Below are 23,702 nucleotides of genomic sequence, written 5' to 3'. Positions count from 1 at the left end.
CCTTCATGTCTCATCTTTACATAAGCCTCCTTCTTCCTCTTGACAAGAGACTGAACATCTTTAGTAAACCTCCCACTCGCTCGCTCGACCCTTTCCTCACTACCTGACAGGTACTATTCCTTGAATAAGCTCCACATTTCAATTGTGCCCATCCCCTGCAGTTTCCTTCCCCATCCTATGCATCCTAAATCTTGCCCAACCATATCATAATTGCCTTTCCCTCAGCTATAAATCTTGCCCTGCGGTACATACCTATCCCTTTCTATCGCTCAAGTAAACATAACCAAATTATGGTCACTATCACCAAAGTGCTCACCTACCTCCAAACCTAACACCTGGCCTGGTTCATTCCTCTTGTTGGCCTGTCTACATACTGTGTCAGAAAATCCTCTTGCACACATTGGACAAAAACTGACCCATCTAAAGTACTTGAACTACTGTGTTTCCAGTCAATATTTGGCAAGTTAACGATCCCCATAACAAATACCCTAATACTTGTGCTCCTATCCTGAAACATCTTTGCAATCCTTTCCTGTCCATCTCGGGAACGTTTTGGAGGCCAATAGAAAAACTCACAACAGGGTAACCTCTCCATTCCTGTTTCTAACCTCAACTTATACTACCTCAGTAGACGAGTCCTCATCAAACGTCCTTTCTGCCACTATAATACTGTCCTTGACTAACAACGCCACACCTCCTCCTATTTTACCACCATCTTAATGAAACACCTAAAACCTGGAACCTGCACAAATCATATGCATGTGCCTAAATAGGTGCAATAATGTAATAAATGTCCTACATTTTATTCAACAATGCTCTTCTATTTAGAGTAGAAAGGTAGATATGCTCAACCACAAGCCACCTAACTGGGCTTGAAACACTTCCCATACAACATGGTAGGCGATGGTGGGGTTACAACATGGGCATTGCTATGGATTAGTAAGCAGTGGTGACCAACACTATTTCTAAATGGTGCCAACTAAGAGAAATTGGCATTTAAGAGAAAAGAAAATAGGGACGCAACCCTGAAGATTTCAGGAGAAAAGGAGATGGCTGCTTGCTGATGTCAATGAACCTCAGAAACCTTGTGGGAAACCAAACACAGAAGAATATCTCAGGGAATGACACAGAAAGCATTTCAGACCTAACAGAAGTGAGACAAAATCAAAAGAAATTTCAAGCTCCGTGGAAGATGCAAGGCTACATCGAGGGTCGCTGGTCTGTGAAGTAATCCTGAATTGTGCTGGTGAACCAACCAAAAATTGAAGATGGTCAAAGTTGAAACCAAAAATTCTTTGCGCAAGAAGGGAAACCTTAAACAGTGCAGTAATCAGGCAGATTGGGCATGACCTCCAGGGTGAGGATACCATGAGGCAGGACTAGGAAAATTAAGCTCAGCAAGCCACAAGAAAACTCATCCATTTCAGGAGCAGCGAACCAGTCAAACTACTGACAAAGCCACTTAAAACAGATAAAGATTGAGCAATTTAAAGCACCTGATTTTGGCCTAAGAGAGAAATGTTTGCGTGAAGCAAGGAGAATGCAGCAAGAACATTAGCGAGGCTCCAAACCACAGGAAACCATTCATTCCAGCCGTGAAGCTCACTTTCGATATAGTGATGGGAGAGCCACCATTCTGCAGAATATAAAACTTTAAAAGGAGATAAAATAAACTACTTACATTCAGAAGACATGGTATCAGAAGCAGGAAAATGTAATTTCAGAAATGGGCCTAATAGACCTGAAAATTGGACCAGAAAATTCCTGATGAAGGGCTTTTGCCCGAAACATCAATTTTCCTGCTCCTCGAATGCTGCCAGATCTGCTGTGCTTTTCCAGCACCACTCTAATCTAGACAGAAAATTGGATTTTCTGGAGCATGCAATTCTTGAGGAATGGAATAGCTTCCAAACAGGATAGTATGTAATAGCTGAACAACTAAAGGCACTACTGTAGACAACAAAGTACAGAAAATGATATTATTAATCAACAAGAGCTAAATGAAACAAATTTGAAGAAGTGTTGAAAGTTTTGACAAGTATTTCAATTTCTCAACAAATATAATTCTTGAGTGGGCAAGATTCAAAATGTTTGTCCAGTTGAAGTCATAGATGATTTCATTAATTATGTCAATCGAATCATGGATATGTATGACTATGGAAACTTTATGCCAGAATTCATATGAAATTAAATTATTTAGCCTTCACTGATGCATCTTTTTCAGATTTAATACAGTTCAAGTATGCCCCAACTCTTGAGAAAACTATTCACTTGATGAGTCAAGCAGAGTTCTCAAAATTTGTTATAGGAGATCAATGGAATCTATTCATTTCTTAAGGATCGAAAAGAACCAAATGAGACAATGCAGCAAGTAGGAGATATCATCAGATACTACCAGTCCTTGCCAATGCTGTTGAAACAATAAACTTTATAGTATGTGGTACCCAGCTTTTTAAAATGAATGCTTTTAAGAAAGCAGGTCACTTACAGAAAATGTGACAAAGTAGGACATAGTCACAGAAAACAAACTCCAGTAGAAGTAAAATGCAACATTTTCCTCAGCAGAATCAGTGACCCAAACATTTATATTAACCGGAATCTGACAATTTTCAAGTTAAACCCTGAAGCATGTGTAACAGTATTGTCAGTTTTAAGCCTTGGTTGACAAAAGATCGTCAAGGGGAAAACCAGTTAACATTAAAGGTACAGGTCGATCTGCGATAACGCATGTTTCATTAACACAAATTCACTGTAACACGATTGACAAACTGGGACACTGTTTCTAAAGTGCAATTTTATCTCAGAGACCCCCATGCTCTGTAAATTCCCTGTTGAAAGGAAAACAGGAATAATACCTTCCTGAAAGTGTGAATCATGAACTTGTGAAACGTGTGTTGGCTGTAATGCGATTACATCACGAACACTTTAAGCACTGTTTCGAAAGCACTGCTTTTCCACAAGAATGCATTCATCGCGTTATAGAAGAACTGCCCGTATTCTCCAAAATGGGCATACCAAATACTTTAAAAAGTGCATGTAATTCACAACCAAGAATTTTTACTCCTGAGTAGAAGAATGTGTATTGACGTCAATCTCATTAGAATTTGCAAGGGGATAAACAAGAAGTGGGTAGAAGACTTTGCTGGGCTCTGTATACAGATGGTGAATCTGTAAAGGCCACTTTTATTTATGGACTCTGGACTGAAAATGGGAAAATATACTCCTTTAAACCAAGGCAACTGTGGAAGGAGTTGTTTACAGTTTTACAAACAAAGTTACTGGAGCATATTGTCAGTTGTATCTCTAATGATGCCATTTGAAGAGTGAGGGAGGATTCCAGACAAATCAGCAACATCTGTGTGTTCAGGGCAATTTTGCCCAGAGACCATCTTTTGATTGGCCTTTTAAATGGCACCAGTTGTAATGGGTTCAGGAGAGCTCAGCATAGCACTGAATAGTTGATTGGCTCCTGGGCAGATGGCTACAGCCCAAGTGTAGACAATAAAGTAGAAATATTCAGTCTGCAAAGAGAAAGCATCCATCTCTCTCACCCTCTATCTATTTTTTGTGTGGAAAAGTAAAAAAAAATTGTGCAAGTGTATACTTACACTTGCTCATTTTAGCTCAGTGACCCCCAAGCTCTGTAAATTCCCTGTTGAAAGGAAAACAGGAATAATACCTTCCGAGGCACTGAAAGGGTGAATCATGAACTTGTGAATTAAAGATTAAGAACTGGTATGTCAACAACATTGCGTCATCAGAAAATAGTCTGAAATAATTGAATGGAGCTGGGGAAAAAAACCAACTCATTGATGTCTGTGATCCAGAATGGTGCCAGAACTGTTTTCTCCCTTCCTCACCCATTATGTTTGTGTCTTGTCTGTGTGTGTCTGTTGATGTGTGGGAATTTAAGGAAGATGTAAAACTTAAGAGCTATAATTACCAATTCAATCAGTCTATGTTTTGCCATTGATTAAACAGTCCGATTAAAATAAATTGTTATTTCCTTGTTAATATAAAAACATGGTGTGCGTTTGCTTTTAGAATTAGACAGTTGGAGGTGTTGATGTTGGATTGGGGTGTACAAAGTTAAAAATTACACAACACCAGGGTTATTGTCCAACAGGTTTATTTGGAAGCACTCGCTCCTCCTTCATCAGGTGGTTGTGAAGTGTAAGGATCGTAGGACACAGAGGTTATAGCAGAAGTTTACAGTGTGGTGTAACTGCAATTATATATTGAAAAAGACCTGGATTGTTTTTGAAGTCTCTTATCTTTTAGAATGGGTATGTTGGTTTGAGTTCTTTCATACGTAAATTCCAGAACCTTCTTACAGTTACATTCTCAAGTGAACTTTAACAATGGGTGCCATGTTGGCCCAGACAATGCATTGAAGGTATGAGGTGCTCTGTGTGTGCCCCAATATTCAGACTGATTCTAATGCTTCCAAATAAATCTGTTGTGGACTATAACCTGCTGTTGGGTTAAAATTGAGCAATTTGACGGTTTAATCAAATTTTTGCGATAAATCTGGAAATAATGGTACTTGATCTCCAACACACAGCCCTAGTAAGTCATGAGAAGTCTAAACAAAAAGCAAATCTCCTGAGATTAGTTATGTTGGAAGAATTAAAATAAAAAGTGTAATTGTGTCAATGAGTTGGAAAGGTCCATTTGTAGCAGATTGACAAAAATGTTTTCCACTATTATTAACAACAAAGTGAGTTCAGATTCTAAGTTCCAACAAAATTCAAAACGAAATGCTCGCTTAAAGGCACCAGCTATGCTAACTATATCAATATAAGAGGATGTACAGTGATAGACATCGGAAGCATTTATGACAAATTCAAGTCTAACATTAGATGCCAAGGTAATCAAGAGAGATAACAATCGACAAAAGTATCCAACTTCTCCACCTTCCAGAGAAAAGTCACCAACATCAAGAAAGGGTGTCAGATTAGGCACGAATGAATTTCCAGGTAATACAATTGAGACTGGTTCAATCCTTGGGGGGGGGAAGAGAAGAGAGAGAGAAAACCCAAATTACTGAAGAGTACTGAAGTAATAACTTCACCTATTTTAGCATAGATTGACAGGCAGACTTAATGCATACATCTTAGAACAAGTGACAAACAACATACAAAAATTCAAGGTACTGCAAATGAAAGAAGTGCAGTTGAATGTGAAGTTCATTCTGTTTTGCCTGTGGTCAAGAGCTTAGCAAGAGTTTAATCTTCACAAAGCTAGATGTTATAAACGCTGTGTCTTTTGGTAACTTCTCCTCGGCAAACAGTCCAAAAGTAGCTTACAATCCTCTAGACATTTGGAAGCTTTTGTTTCAACAAATAATCCTTTGGCATTAAATCAGCAACAGAAATCCTCCAGAGAACAAAGTCAAGAATCCTGGAAAGATTGGAAGGAGTCGAATATCACGTGGGTGACATCCTGATCCTTGTATCCATTCAGCACAGAACTTGACACAAGAGTGCGAACTGTGCTGCAACACTTCCAGGAAGCAGGCGCTCCAGTCATCAACAAAAATGTGAACTATTGCAGCCGAGCTGTCGAGTCCCTATGGCACATTGGGGATGCATCCAGCTTTAGTTGATCCACAGATAACAAGATCAATCAAGTAGCCTCATGTTTCTGGGAATGTGACTAAGCTCCAGAGATTCATGGGTATCGTAAACCAATTTGGAAAGTTCTTGCCCAACCCTGCTTTCATCAATGAAAGCTGTTACAACAAGCCAGTTCCTGGGGTTGGTGGGGATCACAACTGGAGGAGAAAGTGAGGTCTGCAGATGCTGGAGATCAAAGTTGAAACTTTATTGCTGGAACAGCACAGCAGGTCAGGCAGCATCCAGGGAACAGGAGATTCGACGTTTCGGGCACAGGCCCTTCTTCAGGAATGAGCAGAGAGTGTTCAGCAGGAGAAGATACAAGGTAGGGAGGAGGGACTTGGAGGAGGGGCGTTGGAAATGTGATAGGTGGAAAGAGGTCAAGGTGAGGGTGATAGGTCGGAGTAGGATGGAGGCGGAGAGGTCAAGAAGAAGACTGCAGGTCAGGAAGGCGGTGCCGGGCTGGAGGGATTCGACTGAGACAAGGTGGGGGGAGGGGGGATGAAGAAACTGGTGAAGTCCAGGGGATCACAACTGAGCACTTTCAAAGAGATGATGATATTACCTGATATTTGAGCTCACAATGATCTAGAGCTACCCAGGATCATTGCTGCTGATGCTGTATCCTTTCATATACAGGTAGACGGAAAACATAGACCAGTTCATTACACACCTTATTCACTGACAAAAACTGAACTGAGATATACAAAGCACAGGCAAGGAGAGAAGACAAGAGGGGTGGGCTTGGGGGCTGAAGCAAGGGAAAGAGAGGACATGGGAGACAGAGCAAAGGAAAAAGATGGCATAGGGAGAGCACAAGGTGAAAGGTAGTGCAGGGGAAAATGGCGAGTTGGATAATAGAAGAGAATGCAGGGTAAAGAGACTAATGAAGAAGACTATCAAGGGGAAGTAGACAGAGGGAACAGAGCCAAGGTCAGACTATGAGTGGAGACAGTCGTATAGAGCAAGTGATTAATAGAGTGCACGAGAAAGAGAGAGAGCGAGAGAGAGAAGTGAAAGACATTTATTAATAGGCTCGAAGCTGTTCAGCTTCAGTGTTAAGTTCAGCTTTTGTTTCTCTAAAGCTCACTAACAAGCAGCTGTGCAATGCCTGGAGAATTGGCCGTTCCTATGGTTTTGAAAATTCCTGATGCAGACATGATTTTGATTGAGGCTGAATATTTCTTGGCAGCGACTGAGTGTTTGGCCCTCTGTTTCCCAAAAGATACATTAGAAACCGTTCAACTGTTGAACAGAGAGTGAAGGACAATTACTCAGTGTCCTCACTGTTCCTACACTGGGTCCAACAGAACCTCCCTGACCGCACGCACTTCTCTTTATGCCAGCGACAGCGAGGTCAAAACAATCTCCATTCCTGCCCAAATGAGACCGGGGGTAAAGCAGAGGCCTTGCATCTTGACCTAATCGCAGAATTTGGTCCTCATTAAGTGCTCTCGCCTTGCTATGCCCACTGTATGGTTTTTAGCACAATGAGTAAAATATTATCCTGGTGGGAGCAATGTCAGTGCTGATCCACGCGAGTATTGGGTGGGATATGGTCTTTTGCATTGCTTTTGGTGTGATGTTGAATTGGGGATGGGGATGCATCATTGTTGGAATGTAGGAAATCACACTGCAACTGGCTCCAGCCTTCCCACTATCAGTTCCTCAACATTCACACAATGCCAACCCTTCAGAACTCACTTCTTCTAACAGAGGTCTCATGATATCCATGTCCTTGAAGCAGCTTAACCTTGCCTCATGAGAAGTGTTTGAAGGGATAATGTATGGATGTTTTACTTCCTACGCAACCTGACTTGACAGCATTTTACAGAATTGTACAATGATGTACCACAAATAGGTAATTCATTTCAATACATGGTGCTGGCTGTTAGGTAAGCCATCTTATAATCCTATTGCTCTGTCTCTCACTATTATCCAGTAGTTTCTCTTCAAGCATTTATCTAATTTCCCACTTAGTGTTACAATTAAATCTGTTTTGACAGGCATTGCATTCCTGATCATCATAAATTGCTGTGTAAAAATGTGCCTCATCTCTCCTCTGGTTCTTTGACAAATATCTGAAATTTATTTCCTTTGGTTACTGACCCTTCTGCCACTGCAAACAGTTTCAAGATTTCAATATATTTACCCCACATGAACATTTCATGATTTGGATCACCTCCATCTTAATTTCTCTGAACATTCTGTGAAGATTAACCCCAGCTTCTTCAATCTCTCCTCACAGCTGAAATGCCTCATTCCTGGCACTATTTGAATCAATCAATCAATCTGGCTCAAAATCCAGGAACTCCTTCTCTAATCGCATTGTGGGTTCAGCTACAGATCTTGGATTGTAGCAGTTCAAGGCTGACTAGGAACGGGCAATAAACATTGGCCTGACCAGCAACACCCACTTTCTGTAAAAAAAAACAAATAATAAAATTTCTACGCCCTCTCCAAAACCATGACACCCTTCCAGTGGTGCCAGAATTGCAAACAGTCCTCCAGCTAAGACCTAAATAATGTTTATAACACTTTGTAATCACAGTTCTCTTGTTACTGTGCTCCATTCCTCTGTTAGTAAGTTTTTAGCTTTATTATTTTTTTCTAAATACAAGACATTGCAATTTAAGATTTCTGTGCATACAACTTTCTATTCCTGCATCTGTTAAAATTATCCAATTTAGTTCAACTTGTCCCATCAAAATTGATCATTTACCTCTGTGTTTTCATTTACCAACTGTTTGGCTAGTTCACTAGTATTTCTGTTCCCTCTGTGCATTTGAGCTAATTGTTTACTACATTTCTGATTTTTGTACTTTTTACAAACTTTGAAATTATGTTCTCTATATAAGAACTTCCTGTGGAAGGGTCGGCCCCTTTAATTTACCACACATGTGCTCCTCATAAAAAAAAGTAAGGGCTGCATGTTCAAACAATTGCCTAAAAACTTCAAAAACACTTCTCTGCAGCCAAGCCTAGGTCATTAACATGTAAGAAAACAGTTCACTACTGCGTATACCTTTCTCCAAATTGAAAAATGACCATTCACCACTGCTCCTTGCTGTCTCTTACTTACTTAGGGGCGGCACGATGGCTCGCAACTGTCTGTTATGGAGTTTACACAATCTCCCTGTGTCTGCGTGGGTTTCCTCCCACAACCCAAAGATACACAGGTCAGGTGAATTGGCCATGCTAAATTGCTCATAATGTTAGGTATATTAGTCAGAGGGGAATGGGTCTGGGTGGGTTACTCTTCGGTGTGGACTTGTTGGGCCAAAGGGCCTGTTTCTATACTGTAGGGAATCTAATCTACCACATTGCTACAGTCCCTCTAATTCCATGGCCATTAAATTTATCAACATGCAAATTTATACATGAAACTTTATTTACACCTTTGAAAGTCTAGAAACATTAACTGCACTAAGCAAATCACTCCTCTATATTGTATTAAGGAACTTAATAAAGTTTCTCTTCATCTAAAAGTTGAAGTTCTAAATTGGAGAAAGGCCAATTTTGACGGTATTAGGCAAGAACTTTCGAAAGCTGATTGGAGGCAGATGTTCGCAGGTAAAGGGACGGCTGGAAAATGGGAAGCCTTCAGAAATTAGATAACAAGAATCCAGAGAAAGTATATTTCTGTCAGGGTGAAAGGGAAGGCTGGTAGGTATTGGGAATGTTGGATGGCTAAAGAAATTGAGGGTTTGGTTAAGAAAAAGAAGGAAGCATATGTCAGGTATAGACAGGATAGATCGAGTGAATCCTTAGAAGAGTATAAAGAAAGTAGGAGTATACTTAAGAGGGAAATCAGGAGGGCAAAAGGGGACATGAGATAGCTTTGGCAAATAGAATTAAGGAGAATTCAAAGGGTTTTTACAAATATATTAAGGACAAAAGGGTAACTAGGGAGAGAATAGGGCCCCACAAAGATCAGCAAGGTGGCCTTTGTGTGGAGTTACAGAAAATGGGGGAGATACTAAATGAATATTTTGCATCAGTATTTACTGTGGAAAAGGATATAGAAGATATAGACTGTAGGGAAATAGATGGTGATATCTTGCAAAATGTCCAGATTACAGAGGAGGAAGTGCTGGATGCCTTGAAACAGTTAAAGGTGGATAAATCCCCAGGACCTGATCAGGTGTACCCAAGAACTCTGTGGGAAGCTAGAGAAGTGATTGCTGGGCCTCTTGCTGAGATATTTGTATCATCGATAGTCACACGTGAGGTGCCAGAAGACTGGAGGTTGGCAAACGTGGTGCCACTGTTTAAGAAGGGTGGTAAAGACAAGCTAGGGAACTATAGACCAGTGAGCCTGACCTTGGTGGTGGGCAAGTTGTTGGCGGGAATCCTGAGGGACAGGATGTACATGTATTTGGAAAGGCAAGGACTGATTCGGGATAGTCAACATGGCTTTGTGCATGGGAAATCATGTCTCACACACTTGATTGAGTTTTTTGAAGAAGTAACAAAGAAGATTGACGATGGCAGAGCAGTAGATGTGATCTGTATGGACTTCAGTAAGGCGTTCGACAAGGTTCCCCATGGGAGACTGATTAGCAAGGTTAGATCTCATGGAATACAGGGAGAACTAGCCACTTGGATACAGAACTGGCTCAAAGGTAGAAGACAGAGGGTGGTGGTGGAGGGTTGTTTTTCAGACTGGAGGCCTGTAACCAGTAGAGTGCCACAAGGATCAGTGCTGGGCCCTCTACTTTTTGTCATTTACATAAATGATTTGGATGCGAGCACAAGAGGTACAATTAGTAAGTTTGCAGATGACACCAAAATTGGAGGTATAGTGGACAGCGAAGAGGGTTCCTCAGATTACAACAGGATCTGGACCAGATGGGCCAATGGGCTGAGAAGTGGCAGATGGAGTTTAATTCAGATAAATGTGAGGTGCTGCATTTTGGGAAAGCAACTCTTAGCAGGACTTATACAATTAATGGTAAGGTCCTAGGAAGTGTTGCTGAACAAAGAGACCTTGGAGTGCAGGTTCATAGCTCCTTCAAAGTGGAGTCTCAGGTAGATAGGATAGTGAAGAAGGCATTCGGTACGCTTTCCTTTATAGATCAAAGTATTGAGTACAGGAATTGGGAGGTCATGTTGCGGCTGTACAGGACATTGGTTAGGCCACTGTTGGAATATTGCATGCAATTCTGGTCTCCTTCCTATCGGAAAGATGTTGTGAAACTTGAAAGGGTTCAGAAAAGATTTACAAGGATGTTGCCAGGGTTGGAGGATTTGAGTTACAGGGAGAGGCTGAACAGGCTGGGGCTATTTTCCTTGGAGCGTCGGAGGCTGAGGGGTGCCCTTATAGAGATTTACAAAATTATGAGGGGCATGGATAAGATAAATAGACAAAGTCTTTTCCCAGAGATCAGGGAGTCCAGAACTAGATGGCATAGGTTTAGGGTGAGAGGGGAAAGATATAAAAGAGACCTAAAGGGCAACTTTTTCACACAGAGGGTGGTACACGTATGGAATGAGCTGCCAGAGGATGTGGTGGAGGCTGGTACAATTGCAACATTTAAGAGGCATTTGGATGGGTATATGAATATGAAGGGTTTGGAGGTGTATGGGCCGGGTGCTGGTTGGGATATCTGGTCAGCATGGACGGGTTGGACCGAAGGGTCTGTTTCCGTGCTGTACACCTCTATTTGACCTATCCAGCCTGCACTAGCTCTATTACCTAGCCCGGCTCAATCACCTTAGTGCCAATCTCTTGCTTTTTCCCCCCAAACTCTTGCAGACTATTTCCAACCAAACAAAACCATCCAATGCCCTTGAGTGCCTCAATTGAACCCATCTCCAGCACATTCACAGACTGTGTTGTTCGGTATGGAACGCACTATGTAAAATCGCTCAAATCGCTCTTAATTTCAATCTCTGCCTTCTCGTTCTTAGTTTCTTTAAGAAGCTTCACCCTATCGACTCTATCCAGCCTGCTCATGATTTTGAAAACCTCAATCAGCTCTCCTTTCTTCAGAGGAAGTCGTCTGAACTTCTTCAGTCTATCTTCATAACTGGAACCATTCCAGCAAAATTACTTCTGCACTTTCTCCAATGCATTTGCATCTTTCCTATATGGTGCCAGAAACTGTACACAATACTCCAGCGGAGGTGTTGTCGCCCTATTGAACATGTAGCTTCTCTTCTGTGTTTGGGTGATCGCTGTTGCGGTTCAGGATCGGATCCGTGTGAGTGGCTTTTCTGGACATTTTTGTTGCGCGTTCTCCTAGATCTTGTAGTCAATGTTTCTATTAACAAATCCAAGAACATTGTGTATTTACTGCTCTCTCCACCTGTTCTGCCACTTTCAATGATCTGAGCACATATGCACCCAGATCCCTCTGCTCCTGCACCCCCTTTAGAATTGTTCTCCCGATTTCAAATTGTTTTTCAGTGTTCTTCCGACCAAAGTGCAGCACCTCACATTTTTTGGCATCGAACCTTATCTGCCACCTATCTGACCACTCCACCAACCTGTCAATGTTCATCTGGAGTACCACACTATTCTCAACATAGCTTATAATTCATCCATGTTTGGTGTCATCAGAGTCATGGATTTTACAAGCTGTTGTCCCTTTGTGTCCGTGTCAGTTATCCATTCAATCCCATTTAGCAGCACTTGGCCTGGATCCTTGAATGCTGTGATGTTTCAAAGGCTCATCTAAATAGTTCTTAAATATCTTGAGGGTTTCCACCTCTATCACCCGTTTAGGCAGTGAGTTCCACCCTCTGGGTGAATTCTTTTTTCCTCAAATTCCCTCTCAACCTCCTACCACTTATATCGATTTATAGAATTCCTACAGTGCAGAAAGAGGCCATTCAGCTCATCAAGTCCACACCGACCCTCTGAAGACCCACCCCACCCACCCCCTACCTTATCCCTGTAACATTGTATTTCCCATGGCTAACAAAGATACTCTGCACATTCCTTCACACTATGCACAATTTACCACAGCCAATCCATCTAATCTTCACATCTACTCACTACATGGCTGGGGATTCTCCACCATTACATAGATTCGAGGCCGAAATCAGTAGGCTTTTGTACTGTCGGTGAATTGAATGATACAGGTATCACCTGCTTTTTGAAAATTCACTTTACGCCAATTCGTTTTTACGAAAGACTTACTTTAGTACCTGTTTTTGGTAACCAAAAGAGGATTTTTGCTTTTACAAAAAAGTGCCAAGCACCTTCCCGAGGAACTACACTCACCATCTCAGCATCAAGGTACCACAGCCGTGAACTGTGTCTATGAGCATCTGTGCAATATCTCGATCTATTTTGTGCATCCATTAGCAAGATGTGTCCTAAGGTATCAGAAAAGCCTAAGTGAGCTCATAAGGGTGTTACGCTTAGAAACATGTCCTTACATTAAGTCTGTCTGGTTGCTGACATGACAGTTTTGAAAACAGTCAGGCACTTTTCCTAAGCTTTGCTGGTTACTCACTTCACCTCTTAAGACTCTTACTCCATTGTGAAAATGGAGCACTTCCTGCCGTGGGAAATCGCCCCAGCAGGCGATACAGTTTTCACATCGACTGGATCAAATCTGGTGTCATTAGCTGGCCTGGAGGTCACCCAGGTGGTGTAAGGTCCCGGATTCGCTCCCTTGTGAAAATGCAGCACTTCCCACGTTTGGAAATCGCTAACACTTAGTCAGAACATGTTCCCCACACGAGTTGAGCCGGGGACACCATTTGCTCTTCCTCTTTCTCCTCCACCCCAGTCTCCTGTACATCCTACCACCCCAACCTCCAACATCTTTTTACTATATGCTATTGTTAGCTTAAGTTTGAGGTGTTATTTGATATGATTTGGTAGCATATTGTTTGGGTCTGGGAAAGCGCAAAAATCTTTCCCGTACAAATTAATGGTAATTGCTTCTTTGCTTTATGCCATTTCAGCTTACGAATGGTTCCATAGGAATGCACTATTTTCGGATAGCGGAGGGGCTCCTGTATATGGAGATTGGGCAGACTGAGGTCAAGTAGGAGAAAGTGAGGACGGCAGATGCTGGAGATTAGAGTCAAGAGTGTTGTGTTGGAAAAGCACAGCAGGTCAGGCAGCATCTGAGAGCAGGAGAATCAACGTTTTGGGCAAAAGCCCTTCATCAGGAAGCTGCCTGACCTGCTGTGCTTTTCCGGCACCTCCCTCTCGAAACTGAGGTCAAGGTCAGCCAGGATCCACTGAATGGTGGAGCAAGTTTCATGGGAAAGATGATTCTGATGACGAGTCATTGATGCAAAAACCTTAACGCTGTTTGTCACCACAAATGCTGCCTGACGTGCCATTTCCAGCATTTTGTTTTTGCAAAAAGGCAGAGTACTCCTCTAATTGGTTATATTCTTACTTTATTTAGCTCTTTTGTAACAGAGAGATACCATGCATTTATTAATATTGCAGTCAGGATTAGAGTGGTGCTGGAAAAGCACAGCAGGTCAGGCAGCATCTGAGGAGCAGGAGCCCATCACATTGATTCTCCTGCTCCTCAGATGCTGCCTGACCTGCTGTGCTTTTCCAGCACCACTCTAATCCTGACTCTAATCTCCAGCATCTGCAGTCTTCAGCACTGCCTTATTAATATTGCAGACATCCCTCCACCTCCACAAGAAGATTTCCTTTTGCCTCCATCTTAACCCCATTGTTCCCTTGACTACACGTACACTGTTTATTATAATCTTTCGGATTTTGTTTCACACTAGCCATAAATGTACTTTTGTACAAACTCTTCACCCCTGTAACACCTTTTCATACAACTTCGATATTCAGCTTGGATTCCTGTGACATTATGATCGATAAAAGGAGATTAGAAGGAACTTTATGCTGTGCCTGACCTCCGCTGTACCTGCCCTGGAAGTGTTTGAGTGGAGAGAGAAAGTTTTACTCTGCATCATCCCTGCACTAACACTGGGGAGACAGTGAAAATGGTACCACGTCTCTCAGTCCCGGATTTGATTTTATTTAATTATTCAATAGAAATGTTGACAATATTCATTTTTACATCATGTTCATTGAGCATATTTGAGCTGTTAAGTAGACCCCTGACTGAGGTTGAGTGTCACATGTTTCAACAGAAAGATAGTTGTCACGAGCAACTTGGAGAAAGCACAGAGACGATGTGTGAGGCAAAAATATTTTATCAAACCAAGGAACATGAATGGTAACCTAGCATAATGGAATGAGAAACTGAGCCCACCAGTACTGTACCCCAGTGTCATACAGGGTCAGCATCAAACCCACCAGTACTGTACCCCAGTGTTATACAGGGTCAGCACCAAACCCACCAGTACTGTACCCCAGTGTTATACAGGGTCAGCACCAAACCCACCAGTACTGTACCCCAGTGTTATACAGGGTCAGCACCAAACCCACCAGTACTGTACCCCAGTGTTATACAGAGACAGCACCGTATCCCAGTGTTATACAGAGACAGTACTGAATCCACCGGTACCATACCCCAGTGTTATATAGAGACAGCACCGAACCCACCAGTACCGTACCCCAGTGTTATACAGAGACAGCACCGAATCCACCAGTACTGTACCCCAGTGTTATACAGGGTCAGCACCGTACCCACCAATACCATACTCCAGTGTTATAAAGAGACAATGCCAAACCCACCGTGTACCCCAGTGTTATACAGAGACAGCTCTGAACCCACTGGTATCGCACTGCAGTGTTTTACAGGGTCAGCACCAAACCCACCGGTACTGTACCCCAGTGTTACACAGAGACAGCACCGAAACAACCGGTACCCGTACCCCAGTGTTACACAGAGACAGCGTCAAACCCACCGGTACTGTACCCCAGTGTCATACAGAAACAGCACCAAACCTACCAGTACCGTACCCCAGTGTTATACAGAGACAGCACCGTACCCACCAGTACCATACCCCAGTGTCATACAGAGACAGCACCTAACCCACCAGCACCGTACCCCAGTGTTATACAGAGACAGCACTGTACCCACCAGTACCGTACCCCAGTGTCATACAGAGACAGCACCGTACCCACCAGTACCGTACCCCAGTGTTATACAGAGACAGCACCGTACCCCAGTGTTATAAAGGACAGCCCTGTGCCCACCGGTACTGCACCCAGACACTGACAGACTAGGCTAACATCAACATATTGCTCTCCATAGTCCACTGGAGACAGGAGAAAGTCCCCGCTAGTCCACTCTGACAGCTGATATCTGTGGAATTACACTGCCCCATACAGTGTCTGTGGGAGGGGGCCTCTACTCCAGCTTTTGTTTTGTTTTCACCCGCAGACTGAAGTCTGTGCCCTTGATCTTTCAGATCTTGATTAAAGTTTGTTTGAACAAAAGACAGGAGGCAATTGAGGAATAGAGAAGACATTACATACAAAGAGATACGTTTCAGAGGCAGAGAAAGAATAGAAGCGTCTGGCATGAGTTGTAACTGAGAGTTGCTCACATTGCTAAAACAAATGATTCTTTTATTATCTTGACCAGAAAAGCAGATAGAGAGGGAAACACCTCAGCCTGAGAGTATGAGAGAGAGGGTTGGGGCAGTCAGGGCCAGACAGAGAAAGAATAGAAACAGAGATTGATAGAGACATGGTGGGGGGGGGGGGGGGGGGGGGGGGTTTGGAAAAGAGAGATAGAGAGCGCACGCGCTAGGGGCAAGTAGTGAAAGAAGGAAGGTTGGGTCAAATTGAGAGAGACAGGGACATATAGTGAGAGTGGGTTCCTTTTGGAGAGGTTTGAAAACAGGAAAAAAATACACAACCTCAATATGTCTGAGAATACTGGTGATACTGAGCATCAGAATGCTGGATAGGGAGTGAAATCTGCTGACAATGGAAAGGGTAGTTCGCTGATCAGTTATTGATCCCTTCCTTAGAGGAATACTTCAATCCTGGGACCTGTGGCTGAGGTAGCAGCATTCTCTCCAGAAGGCTGGAGAGAATCCTATTCGAGATCTCTGGAGCACAGAACTCAAAAAGTTACCACTCCATGACAGTACTGAGGAAGCACAGTACTCTCAGAGATGTTATTTTTTCGGTGTGATGTTAAATTGGAGATCACTGGCCTCTTAGGTGTATGTAAATAACTCCATAACACTATTTCAAAGAAGAATCATGGATGTTGTGGCTGGTATTTATTTAGCATCTGGGTGGCATGGTGGCTTAGTGGTTAGCACTGCTGCCTCACAGCACCAGAATCCCAGGTTCGATTCCAGCTCAGGTGACTGTCTGTCTGGAGTTTGCACATTCCCCCTGTGTCTGCGTGGGTTTCCTCAGGGTGCTCCGGTTTCCTCCCACAGTCCAAAGATGTGCAGGTTAGGTGAATTGGCCATGCTAAATTGCCCATAGTGTTAGATGCATTAGTCAGAGAGAAATGGGTCTGGGTGGGTTACTCTCCGGAGGGTCGGTGTGGACTGGTTGGGCCGAAGGGCCTGTTTCCACACTGTAGGGAATCTAATTTAATATCTCAGAACTGTTTATTGGATCTTGCTGTGCAGAGATGGGCTACTGTTAATCCTATATTGTAATAGACACTGCACTTCATTTGGCTGCGAAGCACTTTGGGACAGTCTGTACTCAAGAAAGGTGCCAGAAAAATAAAAACCTTTTTCAAACTATCTCTGAAATCTCAACATCAGCTTCAGTGAGACAGTGCCAAATCTTCGACATTGCAAACTTGAATTGGGGTCAGCTCTTTTAATTTAAAAAGGAAAATGCTGGATATACAATGTAGGGCTGTCAGAGTAAGCAGCAGAAAGACAGACAGAGGTTTTAAAAAAGGACAGACACACAGGGAAACACAAAATGGCTCAACAAGGCCATAGATTAAGAGCCAACACTCAGCTCTTGCAATGAAAGATTCAGCAATGGTACTTCAGGGCCCCCACCCCACGGTGCCCTTTTCTTTCAATAGTAAATGCTTGGTACTGCATTTCTTTTCATTCATTAAGATGTACTTACCATTCTCCTGGTGGTAGTATGGCTGGGACATGTCCTGACCCATGGACATTCCAACCAGGATCCCAGACAGCAGAGATACCCGAACCAAGACACACAGTGCCAGCCTGCAACTCATTCTGCAGTCAGGAAGACAGACTCAAGAGATTTCAAATGTGGAGATCCCTCTTCACAGGGTCATTGGACAATTAGACACCAAACATCCAGACATAGAAGGGTACATGGAAGAGAGGGAAAGTGTCAGGAGGAGAAGGGGAGCATGGTGGGCTAAGGGGGTGGGGGAGAGGAGTAGGTGAAAGGAGCTAGTGGGAGGGAGAGAGAACAGAAGTAGGAAGGCAGAGAGAAGATGAGGATGGAGGGAGGCAGAGAGAATAGAGGAGAGAAGAGAAGGCTACAAGGAACAGGAGAGAACGAAAGAAGGGAAGAATTGGAGGGAGAGAGAGAAGGTAGGGAAATGAGAGGGAAATAGGGATGGAGTGAGAGAGGAGTTAATAGGGAAAAGTTTCGAGGATCAAACCCAGTAAATACTGGGGACCCTCAACAGGATCTTCAAGGGACAGTGTTATGTTCAGAGAGAGAATTAGTTTCAGAGGATGGGGGAATTTGAAGGATTCCCAGAGGGAACGGCTGGCAGAGTTCTAGCTCCGGAGGGCTGCTGTGTAGGAGCGGGACAGTAGCCGGGAGAGAGCGCTCTGAGCCCGGGCACCTCTGCACGGCTCGGCCGCTCAATCCCGCTCCGCTCCCGCATTCACAGCCAGGGCTGCTGCAAAACCCGGACTGGAGCCCATTCCAGCCGGACCGGCCGGCGAGCAGGCTCCTTAAAGGGGCCGAGACCCTGGGTTGGGGGGAGAAGGACTGAGAGACAGAGCCAACCCAGAAACTGGCACTAATCTCACCCACATCAGACAGAACTCTGTGATAACCTGCTGAGGAGGAGGCTCAAAGGAGCACTGTCTCATCCTCTCCATCAGTGAGCAGTGTCTGTAATTAATTATCAACATTTATATTTCAGCCTTTTCCAAAGCCTGTTCAGCTGGAGAGCAGGGAAATCTACTGGGAAACCAGCTCAGCTCTCCCTCTTCTCATGAAGAATCACTGGCCTTGCAACACTCACTCAGCTGTCTTCCCACAGGTGCTGCCAAACCTGCTGAGTTACTCCAGCAATTTCTGTGTTGTTTCTGCTCCCCCACCCCGTGTTTGGTACCAAGGGCACCGGGAAACCAACCAGGTGGTTGGGCAAGAGCAGGGTAACATGGCTTTTATCACATGTACTACAACTAACGTGCTTGGTTCAAGGTGAGATTTGAGAGGCTAAAGCTCCAGGTATTTTGCTGGGATTGTGCTTTGAGACTGAGAGTTACAGCGCTCAGTATTAAACTCTTGGCATGAACCTTGGATGGTGGGTTCCAGTGTTTATTGTGATAGTTTGGAACTAAACTGCCGTCTGCTGGTGGAAGCAGGAAGAGCAAATGTGACTGTTACTGCTGAACATGCCCTTGATGAACTTTCCCCAGGAGCCAGTTCCATTGCCCTTAGTAATAAATATCAATGGTACTTGAATGTAGGGAACGTGATTAAGAAATTAGAAGATGCTTTTTAGAAAATGCCTGATAATGAAGAAGAAAGCTGCAGACAGATATCAATGGACTATAGCCAGGTACATGTAAACATGGCCACATATGAGGTCATGCATTTGGCAAAAATTAAGAAAGCAAGGCAATACACCATAAGTGGTGCATTCTGACAAATGTGGGCAATAAAACGACCTGCGAATTCCTGCAGGGAGTCAGGATCATAGAATCCCTCCAGTGTGGAAACAGGCCCTTCAGCCTTCCAAAAAGTAACCCACCCAGTCCCATTCCCCTAACTAATGTAACCTAACCTGCACATCCCTGTACTCTATGAGTAATTTAGCTTGGCTAATTCACCTAATCTGCGCACTCTTGGACTATGGGAGGAAACCTAGACGGACACAGGGAAAATGTGCAAACTCCACACTCAGTTATCCAAAGCTGGGGTTGAACCAAGGTCCCTGGAGCTATTCGGCACCAGTGCTAACCACTGAGCCACCATGCCACAGAAACATAGTCATGAAAGCAAATTTAAAAATCACAGAACATCAGGTTATGGTATTAACTTGGTGTTGTGTGATTTTTAACTTTGTCCACCCCAGTCCAACACCAGCACCTCCACATCATGAAAGCCGATGGGATTCTTCCCTCTTTCAGCCAAAGAATAAGAACAGGGAATTAATGCTGGATGTGTATATAGAATCTTATTACTTATAGAATCCCGACAGTGTGGAAACAGGCCATTCAGCCCAACAAGGCCACACTGATCCTCCGAAGAACATCCCACCTCTCCCCTATCCCTGCATTTCTCATGGCTAAAGCACTGATTAAGCCACAGCTGCAGCAGTGTGCATTATAGATCCACGCATTATGAGAAAAAAGTGATTGAATTAAAGAGGCTACAGTGGAGATTTATTGTTGCCCAGTTGGAGATGTTCAGTTATGAGGAATGTCTGACTGATCTCGTGTGGTTTTCTTTGAAACAAAGGAGGCTGAGGGGAGAACCTTAACTGAAACCATGAGGGGTATTGATTCACAGACTTCAGTTCAGACATGAGTCCTGTGTGAACCCTCTGCACTGGTCAAGCATCAGGATTAGCACACAGTGAGTTATTGGGCATGAATAAAGATGTGCAGGTTCGTGGATTGCCACTGCTAAATTGTCCAGAGTATGTAGGACAGGTGGATCAGTAATGGGAAATGCAGGGTTACAGCAATGGGGTGAGCATGTGTTGGATGCTCTTCAGATGGCTGATGTGGATTCGATGGGCCAAATGGCCTATTTCCACACTGCCAGGGATTCTGTAATTATATGAATAGTCTGCAGCCAGACTAGGCGAACAGAATGGCTGGTGTGTCTGTCCCTGGATGGCAAGGTGCAGATGGATTTGCTCTAGGAGACTTAGATGAGACTTACCTTGTTGGGACAGATGATAGGAGGTGGTATCTGCTGATAAGTATCCACACCGAGATCACTATCTTCACACGTAGCCTCCAGCCACAGGCTGGAATCATGGAGGATCCTGCTCCACAGTGGCCTAGGCTATGATGTAGAGGTTGGAGCCCATCCTTTCCATCAGAGAAGTGGTGGGTACACACCTCCATTGCTGCACTGCTAGGCCAAACCAAGATGGAGTCCCTACTGCCCTCTGGCTCAACTTTCATCATAACAGGCATGAAATCCTGCTGGTGTCTAAGTGCTGCAGTAGGAGCTTGGGCAGACATCAATGGCTGCTGGCCTGTAGATTCAGGAGACCCACTTTTGTGGAAATGGAACTCCGTGCTCAATGGGTTCTGCAGGCCCTGACAAGATTGTTGGAGGCCTCATCTTCAGAGGAGAGGCAGAGGCTCCACAGCACGGACCTGCTGATCTCTCCCAGGACATCAGAGTAGGTGCTCACATCACTGCAACTGCCCTGATCTGGCTCCTATGTCAGCCAGGTTGAGGCTTCAACAGCGATGTGAACAGGTGTTAACCAAAGTCAGGCCCCAAAGATCCGAGCTACCCTGAAAGAGCATCTGCAGTTTTGACTGGTGAAAATCAGCTGCCTTCTCCCAGCTATATTGAAACCAGTCAGTGAATGCTGCATAGAGGTACCAGGACATCCATAGCACCCATGAAGGGAGTTCACAAGGTTAAACCATTTCTGAAATGCATTTTTGAAGTATTTCTGGGTAAAGTTATTGAGTGAAACTTTTAAAAACATAGGAGTTGTATAAAAAAACCACACAATTTAATCTATTTTAATTTTGGACTATGGGCTAATAAAAGGAAGATGCTGCTTCAAACCAAGCAGACTGTGTAAAGAAATGGTTGCCATTTTAAAAATCATGTTTACCGGAGCACTGTAAATTGTATACAATGTTACTTTCTCTGCAACAGTGAGAGCAAAAAGCAAACACCATGGAGCTGATGGGTTCGGGATGAAGCTGGATATTGTCTTGACGGAAATGTCTTGATTGGCTCCTGACCAAATCCATACTTTTCCAACACCACACTGTCAACTCCTGACCAGATCACCATGGTTTGTCGATGTGGGTGAATGTGAGTGGGTGTGTGTGTGTGAGTGTGTCGGTGTGAGTGTATGTGTGTGTGTGAGTGAGAGAGTGAGTGTGTGTGTGTGTGTGTGTGTGAGTGAGTGTGTGTGAGTGAGTGAGTGAATGTGAGTGAGTGTGTGTGTGTGTGAATGTTTGTGCGAGTGTGTGTGTGAGTGAGAGAGTGTGTGTGAGTGAGTGAGTGTGTGTGTTTGTGTGAGTGGGTGTGTGTGTATGAATGAATGTGTGTGTGAGTGAGTGTGTGTTTGTGAGAGTGTGTGTGTGAGTGTGAGTATGTGTGTGTGTGAGTGAGTGTGTGTGTAAGTGCATATGAGTGAGTGTGCGTATATGAGTGAGTGTGCGTGTGAGGGTGTGCGTGTGAGTGAGTGTGTGTGTGTGAGTGAGTGTGCGTGTGTGAGTGAGTGTGTGTGTGAGTGAGTGAGGGTGCATGTGAGTGAGTGTGTGTGTGAGTGAGTGTGTGCATGAGTGAGTGTGTGAGTGAGTGTGTGCGTGTGAGTGAATGTGTGTGTGAGTGAGTGTGCCTGTGAGTGAGTGTGTGTGTGTATGTGTGTGTGAGTGTGTGTGTGAGTGAGTGAGTAAGTGTGTATGTGAGTGAGTGTGCGTGTGAGTGAGTGTGTGTGAGTGAGTGTGTGTGTGAGTGTGTGTATGAGTGAGAGAGTGGGTGTGTATGAGTGAGTGAGTGTGTGTGTGTGTACGAGTGAGTGAGTGAGTGCGTGTGAGTGAGTATGTGTGTGAGTGAGTCAGTATGTGTGTGAGTGAGTGTGTGTGTGAGAGAGTGAACGTGCATGTGAGTGAGTGTGTGCGTGTGAGTGAGTATGTGTGAGTGTGTGCATGTGTGAGCGTGTGTGTGCGTGTGAGAGTGTGTGAGTTTGCATGTGAGTGAGTGTGTGTGTGTGAGAATGTGTGCGAGAATGTGTGCGTTTGTGTGAGTGAGTGTGTTTGTGAGTGTGTGTCTTTGTGAGAGTGTGTGATTGTGTGTGTGAGTGAGTGTGTGCGTGTGTGAGAGTGTGTGCAAGTGTGTGTGTGTGTGTGAGTGTGTGAGAGAGTGTGTGTAGGTGTGTGTATGTGAGTGTGTGGCGGTGGAGGGGCGGGGTGGGTATGGTTAGCAGATGGTATGGGGTGTAGAGAGCAACAAAGAACACAGGTTAGCCAGAGGGTGGTGAATCTGTGGACCATTGCCACAGAAGGCTGAGGAGGCCAGGTCATTGAGTATATTTAAAACAGAGATGGATAACGATTTTTGAGAAGATTTGTAGATCAGGTTGATGATAAGTCTGTAAGTTAAGTTTTTGATTGCCAAGAGAAGCAAAGGTTATGGGGAGGAGGTGGGAAAATGGGGTTGGAAAATCTGTCAGCCATGATCGAATGGTGGAGCTGACTCGATGGGCTGAATGGGCTGAAGGGCTTCTGCCTGAAATGCCGACTCTCTGGCTCCTTGGATGCTGCCTGACCTGCTCTGCTTTTCCAGCACCACACTCTTCGACTCTGATCTCCAGCATCTGTAGTCCACACTTTCTACTTCTCAATGGTCTGAATGGGCTAATTTATGCTCCAATGTGACAGAGTCATAGAGATTTACAGCATGGAAACAGACCCTTCGGTCCAACCCGTCCATGCCGACCAGATATCCCAACCCAATCTAGTTCCACCTGCCAGCACCCGGCCCATATCCCTCCAAACCCTTCACATTCATACACCCATCCAAATGCCTCTTAAATGTTGCAATTGTACCAGTCTCCACCACATCCTCTGGGAGCTCATTCCATACACATACCACCCTCTGTGTGAAAAAGTTGCCCCTTAGGCCTCTTTTATATCTTTGCCCTCTCATCCTAAACCTATGCCCTCTAGTTCTGGACTCCCCAACTCCAGGGAAAAGACTTTGTCGATTTATCCTATCCATGCCCCTCATAATTTTGTAAACCTCTATAATGTCACCCCTCAACCTCCGACACTCCAGGGAAAACAACCCCAGCCTGTTCAGCCTCT

The 23,702-nt window shown here is 44.1% G+C and overlaps 1 protein-coding gene across 1 annotated transcript in view; it reads right to left on the bottom strand.

Annotated features, from left to right (window-relative positions):
• The window catches only part of kcp (kielin cysteine rich BMP regulator), a 151,640-nt gene extending 133,339 nt beyond the window's left edge, over positions 1-18,301 (bottom strand). Inside the window, exon 1 of the mRNA XM_087999293.1 lies at positions 17,590-18,301. Coding sequence (XP_087855419.1) covers positions 17,590-17,704 — 115 coding nt within the window. The 5' untranslated portion in view covers positions 17,705-18,301. The remainder of the gene's footprint in view (positions 1-17,589) is intronic.
• Between the last annotated feature and the right edge of the window lie 5,401 nt (positions 18,302-23,702).

Source organism: Chiloscyllium plagiosum, unplaced genomic scaffold (genome assembly GCF_037043375.1).
Source record: "Chiloscyllium plagiosum isolate Xiang-an unplaced genomic scaffold, Cpla_swu_hap1 HiC_scaffold_23, whole genome shotgun sequence".
In the NCBI taxonomy this organism is placed as follows: domain Eukaryota; kingdom Metazoa; phylum Chordata; class Chondrichthyes; order Orectolobiformes; family Hemiscylliidae; genus Chiloscyllium; species Chiloscyllium plagiosum.
Note: the sequence above shows the minus strand (reverse complement) of the source record. Positions and strands in the feature narration are given on the sequence as shown.